Source organism: Leptinotarsa decemlineata, unplaced genomic scaffold, assembly GCF_025532065.1.
Source record: "Leptinotarsa decemlineata unplaced genomic scaffold, Ldec_3_MD MMD2_tig00000035_RagTag_RagTag, whole genome shotgun sequence".
NCBI lineage: Eukaryota > Metazoa > Arthropoda > Insecta > Coleoptera > Chrysomelidae > Leptinotarsa > Leptinotarsa decemlineata.
This window is the reverse complement of record NW_027412540.1, coordinates 2,776,791-2,789,528: the sequence shown is the minus strand read 5'-3', so window position 1 is coordinate 2,789,528 and position 12,738 is coordinate 2,776,791. Positions and strand designations below refer to the sequence as shown.

Here is a 12,738-nt window from a genome sequence, read left to right as displayed (position 1 = left end):
ACTAAGAAAATGTATAGAGAGAGAAAGTGGTCATATCGAGCAGTTTCTGTAGCGGATTTTTCATTTCTGTTTGCTCTTGAGGCTCTTGAGTTTCGTTAGTTAAACGTGTTTGCATTATAAAAATTCGTTATGAACATTTTACCTATCATTTCCATTTTCCTTAAAAACTAATATTTTCGAATAATGGTAGACATCTCAGGATAAATGTTGTTGAATTAACGTTATCATTATTATTTCTGCTTTGATAATTATTCATTTCAAATAATGGTGGACGAGCGGGTTTGATGTCGTCGAGTGAAACTACATTTTTATCAAGACTCGTTGCTCCGATCGACTTTCCACACGAGTACTTTTATTCATAAAATTGTCCAAGTAACCTTAATTTGTTGAAAAATAATGAAAAATATCTGTCATTTCAAAGTTTTGGGGTGTGGACCATCGGGGGTAGTCCGTTCCTGACTTTGTAGCAAAACAACTGACTCCTGCATGAAAGCTCATCGAAGGAATTCATTTGTTTAGTCAATTACCAAAATTTGGATGATTTTGAATATTCACTTGAAAAGTTATCAAAGAAAAACATTTTTCATTTTGTAACTTCGAGGTCCCGTTACTTGGTAACGAAGGATTTTAGGAAAAAAAGTTATATGAAGTACTGGTGATATTTTGACTCCATCTATACATTCCCGAGAGGAAAAGAGGAAGTCCAGGGACACCCTGTATATACCTCATTTATATCACAATCTACCAAATTACTTTGCAAAAATTCGAGAGCAGATTCATACCCATCGCATACGATTCCTGACAGTATACATATGGCTAATCCTTAATTCAACAACATCAACTGCTTCAAATGTAGTACTTTGTGTTACAATTCTCAAAATTTTTATTTCTTTTTTAATTGCAATGAGAACACCACCTCCCGTTGTCTTTTTTGTCAATTCAAAATTCCCATCAAACAGTTTGATCTTCCTCTTGAAGATGATCACTTGGTGATCGAAACACGTGTCGAGGTGTTAAAATAACGGTGTGGGGTTGGGAAAAAACTCCAGTAATATTCATTAACTAGGAGTAGTTGTCTAAGGCCGCTTGAGGACCTCCCCCCACCATTTGACCTTGTCCTTGAATGACGTCATATGACCTTCAGTTACGTGTCAGATGATATGACCTTGATCATAGGTGTCGACCTTGAGATTTGAGTCTGTTCCTCAATATGTGACCTTGAAGTTTGGTCTTGAAAGATACCTCATGATCTTGCATTATGCACGTTCAATATGACCATGCGATTCGACCTTGAGATTTATCCTTGCTCAATACGTGACCTCGATGTTGAACCTTGAAAGATGTCACATCATATGATCTTCATTTTATCCATTATATCTGCAATACATGACTCTGAACTTGTGCTTTACCTTCAAGATCAACCTTGAGCTATGTGTATGCTATATAACTTCGAACATGAAATTTGAACTTGAGAATTCAAGCTATTCCTAATATGTGACCTTGAGGTTCAACCTTGGAGAGCATCTTACGACCTTGATATATATGCATGTCATATAACCTTGAACATGTAGTGGTGGGGGGAAATACTTTTAACGGGAGTGCGATGTGAATGTTTCACTCAGTTCGCATTCTCCTCCTAATCTTGTGGTTCATATAATTTCATACAAAATGTATATGTGCAACGAATGTGGGAAAAATTTCACACGCAGTGACAACCTGCGTCGTCATCAGCGCGATTCATGTACGTTGATGAATTATGGAGGACCATCAACTGAGAATGATGGAGAAGCATCAACTCCGAAGAGGATGAGGTTAAACCCCCCAGCACCTCCGGTAATGCAGACATGCCAGTGCTGCAATTTGACAATTTTAAGTGATCAGATGAATGTACATCGTAGAACTTTGCACCATAGAACGAATGCATGTGTGCATTATGGGGAAGGTGTTAAAATTGTAGGCACAGCGTTCAAGTGTAGGATTGTGAGCTATAGGGTGGATAGTCAAAATCACCATATGGATTACAACACATTCTTCAATGAATTGAAGCAGAAAGTGTTGAAACTACTGGAAGAAGTGTTGGTCATTCATAAAATTGTGAAAGTGAATATGGAGGTGTTTGGGCGCTACAATCTACAAACTAAAGAGTACTGTGATGTTAAAGCATTCAATAGTTCCAATCAAGTTATTGATCAATCGAATGATTTGAATGTGGTATATACCAATTTTGCTGATAGTTTGACTGCCCAAGCGATGGAATTTCAACATCGAGATTCAGGTATGTGATCTATTCTAAACATCATCAATTGAGTGTGTCGAAAAATAATCTCTGTTTTCAGGTTGGACAATTGAGAAAATTTTGTATTTGGAGGTGAATGTTAATAAGTTTAGCCCCCTTGGTGGGTCTTCTTACATCAAACTTCCCAAATTCATCGAGTCCAAGAAAAGTGTGGTGAATGTTGTGAATCAGGACCATTACTGCTTTGCATGGGCTGTGACTTCAGCTTTATATCCTGCCAGTGCGAGAGTGTGTGAACTTTCGTCATACCCGCACTTTTCAACCGTATTGAATGTAGCAGGTATGGAATTTCCAGTTAAGTTGAAAGATATCCCTAAATTTGAGGTTATGAATAATTGCTCTATCAATGTTTATGGGTTGGAGAACACTTTCAAAAATGGCAAAATCGAATATGAAGTTGTAGGCCCATTACATTATTCAAAATCTAGGCTTAACAGTCACGTGAATCTATTGAATATCACAGACGAATCTGGTAATAGTCATTATTGTTGGATAAAGGATTTATCGAGACTAGTATCATCCCAAATATCTGCACACCACCACAAAAAATATTTTTGTGATGGTTGTTTATTGTACTTTAGTGATGAGCGGGCTTTATTGCGACACCAGTTAAATGATTGTAATCACATATCAACAACAACACCGAACACTAATTTAAGAATTGACAAATTTGGTAAATGTGTACCTGAAAATATTTTGAAATTTGAAAATTTCGAAAAACAATTGAAAGTTCCATTCGTTGTGTATGCTGATTTTGAATCTATTTTGAAACCAGTGCACACAAATGAACCAAATCCTGCACACTCTTTCACAAATAAAACTTATCTTCATGAACCATATGCTTTCTCATATATCATAAAGTGTTCTTTCGATGATTCAATCTCCAAATTTGTATTATACAGAGGTGCTGATGCAGCTAAAGTGTTTGTTTCAAACTTGGAGGCTGACGTAACCAATATTTATCACAAATATTTGAAAAATGTGGTTCCGATGAGTCCTTTGACTGCTGAGGAAGAGCATGACTTCAATATTGCCACCACATGTGGGATATGTGGAAATAAATTTGAAGAGGGTGATATTAAAGTACGTGATCATTGCCATCTAACGGGGAAAAAAAGAAATGGAGCTACTCATTCCATTTGTAATCTCAATTTCAAATTGCCCGAATTCATTCCAATCATTTTCCATAATCTCAGCGGGTATGACTGCCACTTATTCATAAAGGAGTTATGTACCGATAAAAATAAAGTTGATGTCATCGCTCAAACTAAAGAGAAATATGTTTCTTTCACGAAACATCTATTCATGGAAAATACATTGTATCGAAATGGTCAAATAAAAAAAAAATATTTGAAATTGAGATTTGTGGACAGCTTCAAATTTTTGGCTGCATCTCTACAAGAGTTGGGTGATAATTTGGATGAAAAACATTTTGTTGAAACTAAAAAATATTTTCCAGAAAATGATAAATTTCAGCTAATGAGGCAGAAAGGTGTTTTTCCTTATAACTTTATCGATTGTCTGGATAAATTGAATTATTCAAGTATACCATCGAAGTTGGACTTTTATGATAAACTGAATGAGAAGCATATTTCTGATGAGGATTATGATAGAGTGAAACAGGTATGGGGCATGTTCAATTGTCAGGATTTAGGTGAATATTCTGACATTTACTTGAAATCTGATGTTCTGTTGTTGTGTGATATTTTTGAAAATTTCAGAAATATGAGTTTGGGTACATACAAATTGGATCCTGCTCATTATTTCACATCTCCAGGTCTATCTTGGGATGCTATGTTGAAGTTTACAGGGGTCGAGTTAGAATTACTAACTGATATCGATATGGTGCATTTTTTCCAAAATGGTATACGTGGCGGTGTTAGCCAATGTTCGGAAAGGAAGCATATTGCAAATAATCAATTTCTTCCGAATTATAATCCCAACGAACCTTCATCCTTCATAATGTATTTGGATGCAACCAATCTATATGGCCATAGTATGTGTCAATCACTACCTGTTGACGGATTCACTTGGTTGACCGCCGATGAAATAAGTCAGCTAGATATCAATAGCATCCCAGATGATGGCTGTCAAGGATACATTCTTGAAGTAGATGTGCACTATCCTATAGAATTGCACGATTTACATTCAGATTTGCCATTTTTGGTGGAGAGCATTATACCACCTGGTTCAAAGTCTAAAATACCCAAACTCATACCGAATTTGAATGATAAAAAAAAATATATTGTTCACTATAGAAATTTGAAACAGGCGGTTCGTAATGGTTTGATGGTGATGAGAACTCATAGAATTCTCAGATTCAATCAATCACCATGGTTGAAGAAATATATTGATTTGAATACAACCCTAAGAAATAATGCCAAGAATAAGTTTGAGAAGAACTATTTCAAACTAAACGTGAATTCCATATATGGTAAAACAATGGAGAATGTTAATAATAGAAGAGACATTCGCATTGTTACACATTGGGAATCTATAAGAAGAGGTATGGGTGCCAACGCTCTTATAGCTCGTCCCAATTTCAAAACATTATCTATATTTTCGGAAGACTTTGTCGCCATTCATATGGGTAGAGTTAAGGTTTGCTACAATAAACCATTATATCTGGGATTTAGCATATTGGATATGTCGAAAACTGTTATCTACGACTTTTTCTATGACGTCATCAAAAAGCATTACGGATCTCAAGCTTCTCTTCTATATACCGATACGGATTCTTTGATATTGAAAATAATGACTGATAATTTCTATGATTTCATGAGTGAGAACATTGATAAATTTGACACTTCCAACTATGTGATGAATAATAAATTCAATGTGCCAGTAACGAAGTCGATACTTGGAAAGATGAAGGATGAACTCCCGAGTGATCCCATCATTAGTTTACACGGCACAGGTGCCAAAGTTTATCACGTTCAAAGTGTATCAGATGAAATAAAGAAGGCAAAAGGTATCAAAAAATCCGTTATAAGAAATCAAATATCAGTTGATGATTACATAAAGATTGTTGAAACAGGTGGTACAATATTGCGAAAGATGAATATATTTCGAAGTGATTTACATGAAGTATATACATTGATGTGCAATAAAGTTGCTCTATCACATAAGGATGATAAAAGGTTCATAATACCTAATACCACCAAGACATTACCTTGGGGACATAACGACATTGAGTTTTATCAAACATGCCCCAATCAGAATTTCAGAATTTTTTTGGAAGTGTTGAAAGATGAAAGCAATGTCGGCAATGGAAAATTAGATCTACTCATTAAATTATTGGAAGAGCAATTGACTAATTGAATATTAAAAATATATATACCCATTTTTTTTTATGTTCAACAATAATTGGAAAATTCATACCAATTGAATATAGTTAATGAATGTTATCGTTCTCCCCCACTTCACCCCCACCACAACCCCCACACAGTGCACAACTGATGGTGGGGTTGTAGAGAGGGAAGTGGGTGGAGCTTATCCTTTTAAAATGCGAGAGGAGGCCAGAGTAAATCATTCGCTTGCAGTAGTCCTTCGAGTGAACTTACCTCCAGTGCCCAGTCGAGCCAACCTGCTTCCAGTGGAAATTTTTTCGATTCAATGTAAGTTCATAATTTCAATAACTATATATATATATATATATATATATATATATATATATATATATATATATATATATATATATATATATATTGTATTGACTTATATTTTATTTTTTTCAGAAGCATGTCTTTCTTACGAGCTGCCCTGATGGATGGAACCATTCGTACTGAAGCCCAAGAGAGGGAGATCATGCGCAGGAAGGGGTTAATGGCTGGAACCCCGCTATCTGAAGCCCAGCTAGATGAAGCCATGCGCAGGAGGGTGGTTGTCCATCAGGACGTGGTGATCCAGCCACCTAGGACCCAGATGGCAACGATGGCTCCGACGACGACGACTTCCAATGTCAAGTCCCTCTTTCGTGATTTCAACCCAGACCAGGAAGCGGAATCAATGATGGACCTATCCATCGAGGCGGTACCGACGTCTCAGAGTTTGGAAGGGTTGTTGGAGACGTTGAATCCAAACTTGGAGGACCACTGCCAGATCTTCTAGATCTATCGGATGTGGAAGATGTGATGTTGGCACAGCTACCTGGTGTGTTATCCCAGATCGACTCCGAGGATGAGTTTGAAAACCCGAAGAAGCGGATACGGGCCAACAACAAGGTGGTGAAGTCTGAAGAGCGGATTTCCAAGAAGACGAAACCACCATCCGCGAAGTCGAAGTCGAAGCCATCAATCCGGAGGAAGAGCGATAAACTGAGCGTCTTCAGAAAAAGGTGTGAAAGAAACACGGCCATTAGAGCTTGGCCGGAAGCAACCCGTTCTTCGGAAATATCTAAAGCTGGACCATCCTCCCTTGTAGCACCCGTCCACCAGGTGCAAGTGGTTGTAGATGTCCATCGGGAAGCTAGTCCGTCTCCTTCACATCAGGATGGGAGATCAACCTCACCAGCCCTTCCTGAGGAAAACATTCCTTCGCCCACACGAGAGGTCGCTGCGGAAGTTCCTCTGTCACAGAGCACATGTGAGGACCGGAAAGTTGTTAATTCTTTCTCATACATGCGATCTGTGATGGATGAATTGAGCAAGAAGCGACAGCGTCGAGGTGAGTGCGATTCCCGCCGCCGAGCCATGAGTGCAAAAATTGAAGGCATTCAGGCTCAGAAGCGGGAATTAGATAAGCAGCTGTCTCGCATTGAAGCGGATCTTCGCAAAGAAGATCAACTTGAAGGCGAGCTAGTGGCTTACATTGAGAAGTACGAGCCTCGGGTGCGGCGATGGAAGGACATGATTGCCGGCTTACCGATGGATTTGTAAATATATGTATATATGTAGTGCATGTTAATTTTAAGATATATTTAAGTTGTTTATAAAATATTTTTTGCATGTTAATTTCAAGGTTGTAATTTTTTTCATGATAAAATTAAATAAAAAATAAACAAGGAATTGAAAGGAGTGCATATACTTTGGTTGTTGCACACAGAATACTGCGAGGTTGGGGCAGTATTTATTCCTTTAATCTAGTCATGTTCTAGCCATATTTAGCATGTAGAAATTAACCACAGAAATAGTACAATCTATGTTAGTATTTATTTGCAATATGAGTTAGTTCAAAATAAGATCTAGGAGAAATAAACTTTGTATGGTAAAACTAATGAGTTTGATTAATAATAAAGAAGCTAAAAACCTTGCCCCATCCCTCAGCATCATTCAATTCGAATGTGACGTTTCCATATATAAATAATGAAAGAAATTATTCATTAGAGTAGTTCAACAAATAGACGTTACATCATTAGTCATTAGCTCACACAAGTTGCGACTTCTGATGGTTGTCGTTTATAAGGGTGTGGCAGCTGGCTAATGAAAAAAAACATGAAAGAATAGATGAATAATGGAAGTAACTATCATTTAGTGTGTTCGAATAAGTAGATGTGAATATAAATGATTGCATACAGTTGGTTAGGTTAGGTCAGTTTAGGTGAAATTTTTCTCCTGAGCGGATTGCAAAAAGAACCAATTGATGATGATCCATAGAGAAAATAGTGTATTTTATTTCATATATATGTGATGTTTTACTTAATATATACATGTGATGTACGATATCTGGGAATAAACTACATATTTTCAACTCCTAAGGTATTGTTAACTGTGCGGTTGACCCGCAGGGGCAAAAAATTTTTCGACTCGCGAATTAAATTAATTCGCGGCCGCGAATTGAAATTACCCGCGGATAAAGTCGCGGATCCGCGGCCGCGGCCGCGGATCCGCGGATAATCCGCCGATAAAACCGCGGGTCCGCGGCATTGGCCGCGGACCCGCGTTTTTATCGGCGGGCTATCCGCGGATCCGTGGCCGTGACCGCAAATTCGCGAATCCGCAGAATAATTTCAACGGCGATCGCGAATTAATTTAATTGGCGGGTCGAAAAATTTTCTAAGCGGAGCGGAGCGAAGCGGAGCGAAGCTGACCACATCTGTTTTTCATTTTCATCCCTCATATTATGATTCATTTAACAAATACTTCTACTCCCTCCATCACCCCCTCCATCACCCCCTTCACTCTCCTTCCTTCTACAAATCATATATGAAAGGTTGCATTCTCAATAACTCATAGACTTGTTCACTCATCATGAATCGAGTAACTCCAATTGTGCAGGAAGCTGATTCCTCAAGTGAGCCTCATGTCGATTCTCCCGAGAGTTCGTCCTATGGAGATATCCAAGTGCAAGATATCACTTCAACGTGTCCGGACGACTTCGATGGGTATTCAGATACCACCATTGATTTGAATGAGGAACGACGTTATTTCGAATATGAAGCTGATGAGTATGGCCAATTTGATGACCCAATGGATCCAGATGCCGACTTTGGGGTGATGAACGAGTTTTTTCTGATAGTTCGGGAAGAATCACCCAGCCCCGACATTATGGAGCCGTATTTGGATGATCAAGTCGGAGAACAAAATCAATTCGATGACCCCCTCGAGATACCCGACTCTCCGGATCCTGACTTAATCATTATAGATGACGATTAAAATGGTTGGGTTAGGTTAGTTTTCTCGGAGTGCACATAATCTGGTTGGTGCACACGGAATACTGCGTGGTTTGGGCAGTGTTCAACCTAACCCAATATTTTTTTAAAGCTAATTACCCATATGTATCACTCATATCTGATAGAAAAAAAATAGAGAAGTCCAATACATTCAACGAATCATTGGAAGATATATTCGAAATCAACTAGTAACAGTTTGGATATCTAACCATACACTTCAGTTCATCCACTATTTGTGTCAATAATTTTTTTTTGAGAAGGATTTGATTTTTTTCCATCAAAAGGTTCAGTGTTAAACAAAAAAAAAAACAACAACAATAAAAAATATATAATATTTATAAAAACAAATCATTGTGAGGGTACATGGTTACAAATTATGCAAACATCCAATCGACGAAAGTTCGTCAGTGGCCTGTCACAAGCTTCGCAAAAAGTTTGCGTCATCCCCATCATCGAAATAGTGTAATGGATATCAATATGTTGATACTCACCCCCATTATTATTTCGATGGGAATAAAACCTAAAACAGCACCAACATAACATGTAGATGGTATCATCAATGGTTCGTATACGAACATGAGAGTCCGTAACACAATATAAATCTAAATTATTTTCCACCGTATCACTGACATTCAACCAACGACTTCCTATAATGATGTTCCCATTGTCAGTCGCCGGGTCATCGTCGATACCCTCATCTACCATGGCTACACCGTCTTCTTCTACATCGATACCCTCATCTACCATGGCTACACCGTCTTCTTCTACGTCGATGTCATCTACGATGTCGATTATGTAATCCCCTCCTTCGACGATATCATCCTCTTCTTCAATAACGTCGATGGGAAGTTCATCCTCTTCATCAATAATGTCGTTGGGGGGAAGTTCATCATCTTCATCAGAAAACCGATTATTTTCGTCTTCGAGAGACAATCTCATCAAAACTTCATTGATTTTTTTAGCGTTCATTTTTTTTTTATTTTTCGATAAGTTTCGTCAAAGGTACTACTAGCACTAGTGAATAGTAATTGGAGTTTAGAGTTGCGAGTCGATTTTTATATGTTTTTTTTCTTGTAGAGGTGGTAACCCCACCACTACACCACCCCTCCTCTTTTCACTCTATGTGTTTATAATAGGAAGAGAAGTTCATGAGAGTACATTTGAATTCATCAGTTGAATATTTCGACATCCAATAGTGAATACTAATATGCCTTTTCCAAAAGAGTGGGATTCAAAACCGAAAGTACGCGGTCATCCAATCAAAGTCAATCAAGTTATAATGTGTAGTAATTGTCAAGGTTATTGGCTTGAAGCATATATTAATCCATGTACCGGTCTGTGTCGTAGATGTGTATTGAAAAATCCAACCCAAGTTCCGAGTCCAATTAAAGTTTCGAAGGCGACAAATAATTCAACTCCAGAAGTATGCCCCCACCATCAGTGCTGCAAATGTTCCATAGGAATCGTGTGTGACAATATGGGAATTTATAGAAATATTTGTGTGAACTGTGCAGCAAATTGTGAGTTACTACTTCAACGTTGTCTACGTTGTGATAACTATAAAGTAGATTGTTGGAACAATTTATGTACCGTATGCAGAAGTGGATTGATATTATGTGAAAATGTTGGTGATTTCTATCCCGATGAGAACATTCACTTCCGGGATTGTTGGTGTTTGAACAGTGAAGATCAGGTGAAAAGACGAGAAATATATGGTAACGCTATTCGGACATATATTCCATTGGTTACAGTGCCACCCATCACAGCTAATGTCAATATTCAATACATGTGAAATTATATGTTGAATAAATAAATTGCTTTAATATTCAATAATAAAAATTCAATTTCATCATATTGTCTTTATTTTTCCATTTACTACAATAATATTTCAATTAAACTAATGAACTTTCATCGATCCAAGAGTTATGATCTCCAGAGAATCCCAACCACTTCACAAATAGGCGACGTCCTTTCCTTTTTAAAACTCGCTCAACCAAATATGTATTGGGATCTCTCGCTTTATTCAATTCCATTTTATAAAAGCAACCTTTTATCGGATCTCCATTCACATCTTCTAGCTCATAAGTTATAGGCTCTGTACTATTAATTTTCACAACTTTAAAAAGTTCAGTAGTGAAATTTGCTGTATAACCTTTGGCGAATGCATTTTTAAACTTACTGATTCGCACCATATCTCCAATTTTGAATTCTTTTTTTTCACGTTTTCCATGCTGCTTCTTTGATCTTGCATAAACTGTCATTTTTGTGGATGGTTTTACGTCTACGGGCTTCATACCAATGGTACGATGAACTTTGTTGTTATATTGACTGGTAATTTTAGGAAGAATATTCAACCAACTGTAATGGCCTTGAAGTGAAAATTGTCTATAAAGCCAACTTTTCAACGTCCTGATGACTCTTTCCGCAATTGCAGCCTTTTTTGTGCTGAATGTTGAGTAATGATTAATACGGTGCTCTCTCATTAGCGATGAAATTTGTGAATTATAAAACTCGGTACCGTGATCAGATTGTAAGTTCCTTGGGACATGCTTCGCATCTTTCAACACACTCGCCATAGCTGCAGTAACTGAATCAGCTGTTTTATTTCTCAGTGGTCTTGACCATACATACTTTGAATAACAGTTGATAACTATGAGGATGTACCTATAACCATTATTTTCTTTAGCATATGGTTGCATTTCCATCAGATCCATCTGCCACAAGTCATAAAATCCCTTTATTAGTGTCTTTCGACGGGGAAAATTTCGACGCGCCGGCTTATGTATTTCCTTCACAACCTGCCATTTTGCATCACTCATATTACTGCTATATGACTTCTTCGAAGTGATGAAGTCGAGAATTCAGTTCGCTACTGTTCACGTGCAGGTTTAACAACTGACTGTTCAACTTCAATAACTCGCTCAGTAAAAGTATCAACCAACTCGGTTACAACACCAATTCGCTTTTCCATATTAGTCAATCGATCAGCTAATGCTGAAGTGATGAGTGCATTTTTGTCAATGATGATTCGCAGTTCGGTATTTTTTGAATCAATGTTTTTTTGACGTATCGTAGCGCTGGCGCAATGAATTCTTCGAAATAGTTCAGGGTTGATTCCTTGGTTTCTTTAATATGATTATCAACGTATCTTTTAGTTACAGAGTCTTCACCGTCTACAGGTTCACCAATATTCTGCAATCGCTTATTCTGAATGTCATAATCACCATGTGGTATAAGAATGAATCCAACACCCGATCTTCCAACAAGTGGTTTACCAACACCACCCCTTCTACGCCCAAATTTATCAATTGTGGTATGCATAGTTAGATCATCTGTGAGTAACTGAGTCAGCTTCATACATTGTGTTCATTATATTACGCTCAATAGACTAATCCTTCTTCACGTAATTCCTCAATTATGGCCAATATTTCATTATCGTGCCCGGTATGTCCAGCCATTCGTGAACTCCAAAGCAATTGAAGGCGATCAACCAATTCTTCGAGTTTATTCCAATAAACATAATCTATATGCTTATTTCTGATATATTTTTTTTGAGTGGGTATTTTGATTATACCGGTACCTTCTCTACTGGGATTCTGCAGTGGGTTTCCATTAGATAATAGTGGTACGATTATTTCTCGATATTTCTTCCAATTATTTGATAGTAGACCCTGTTTTCTTTCATTGTATTTATATGCTGCCTTCGTTAATTTGAGTATATCACCATAAGTGGTCATATCGGAAGAGGGGATATTTCCCGATGGTACTTTCATGAATATCAATTTATATAGTTTTGGGGTACCCTGATAAGTGGCAATAGTTTTACCATTTT

General features: G+C 37.5%; 1 protein-coding gene across 1 annotated transcript; it reads left to right on the top strand.

Moving 5' to 3' along the window:
* The first annotated feature begins 1,074 nt into the window (after nucleotides 1-1,074).
* LOC141480964 (uncharacterized) lies at nucleotides 1,075-6,379 on the top strand. The gene is made up of 2 exons (XM_074171735.1): nucleotides 1,075-5,913; nucleotides 6,034-6,379. Exon 1 carries the CDS (start codon nucleotides 2,579-2,581, stop codon nucleotides 5,615-5,617), a length of 3,039 nt encoding a protein of 1,012 aa, XP_074027836.1. The 5' UTR covers nucleotides 1,075-2,578; the 3' UTR covers nucleotides 5,618-5,913; nucleotides 6,034-6,379.
* The last annotated feature ends 6,359 nt before the right edge of the window (nucleotides 6,380-12,738 follow it).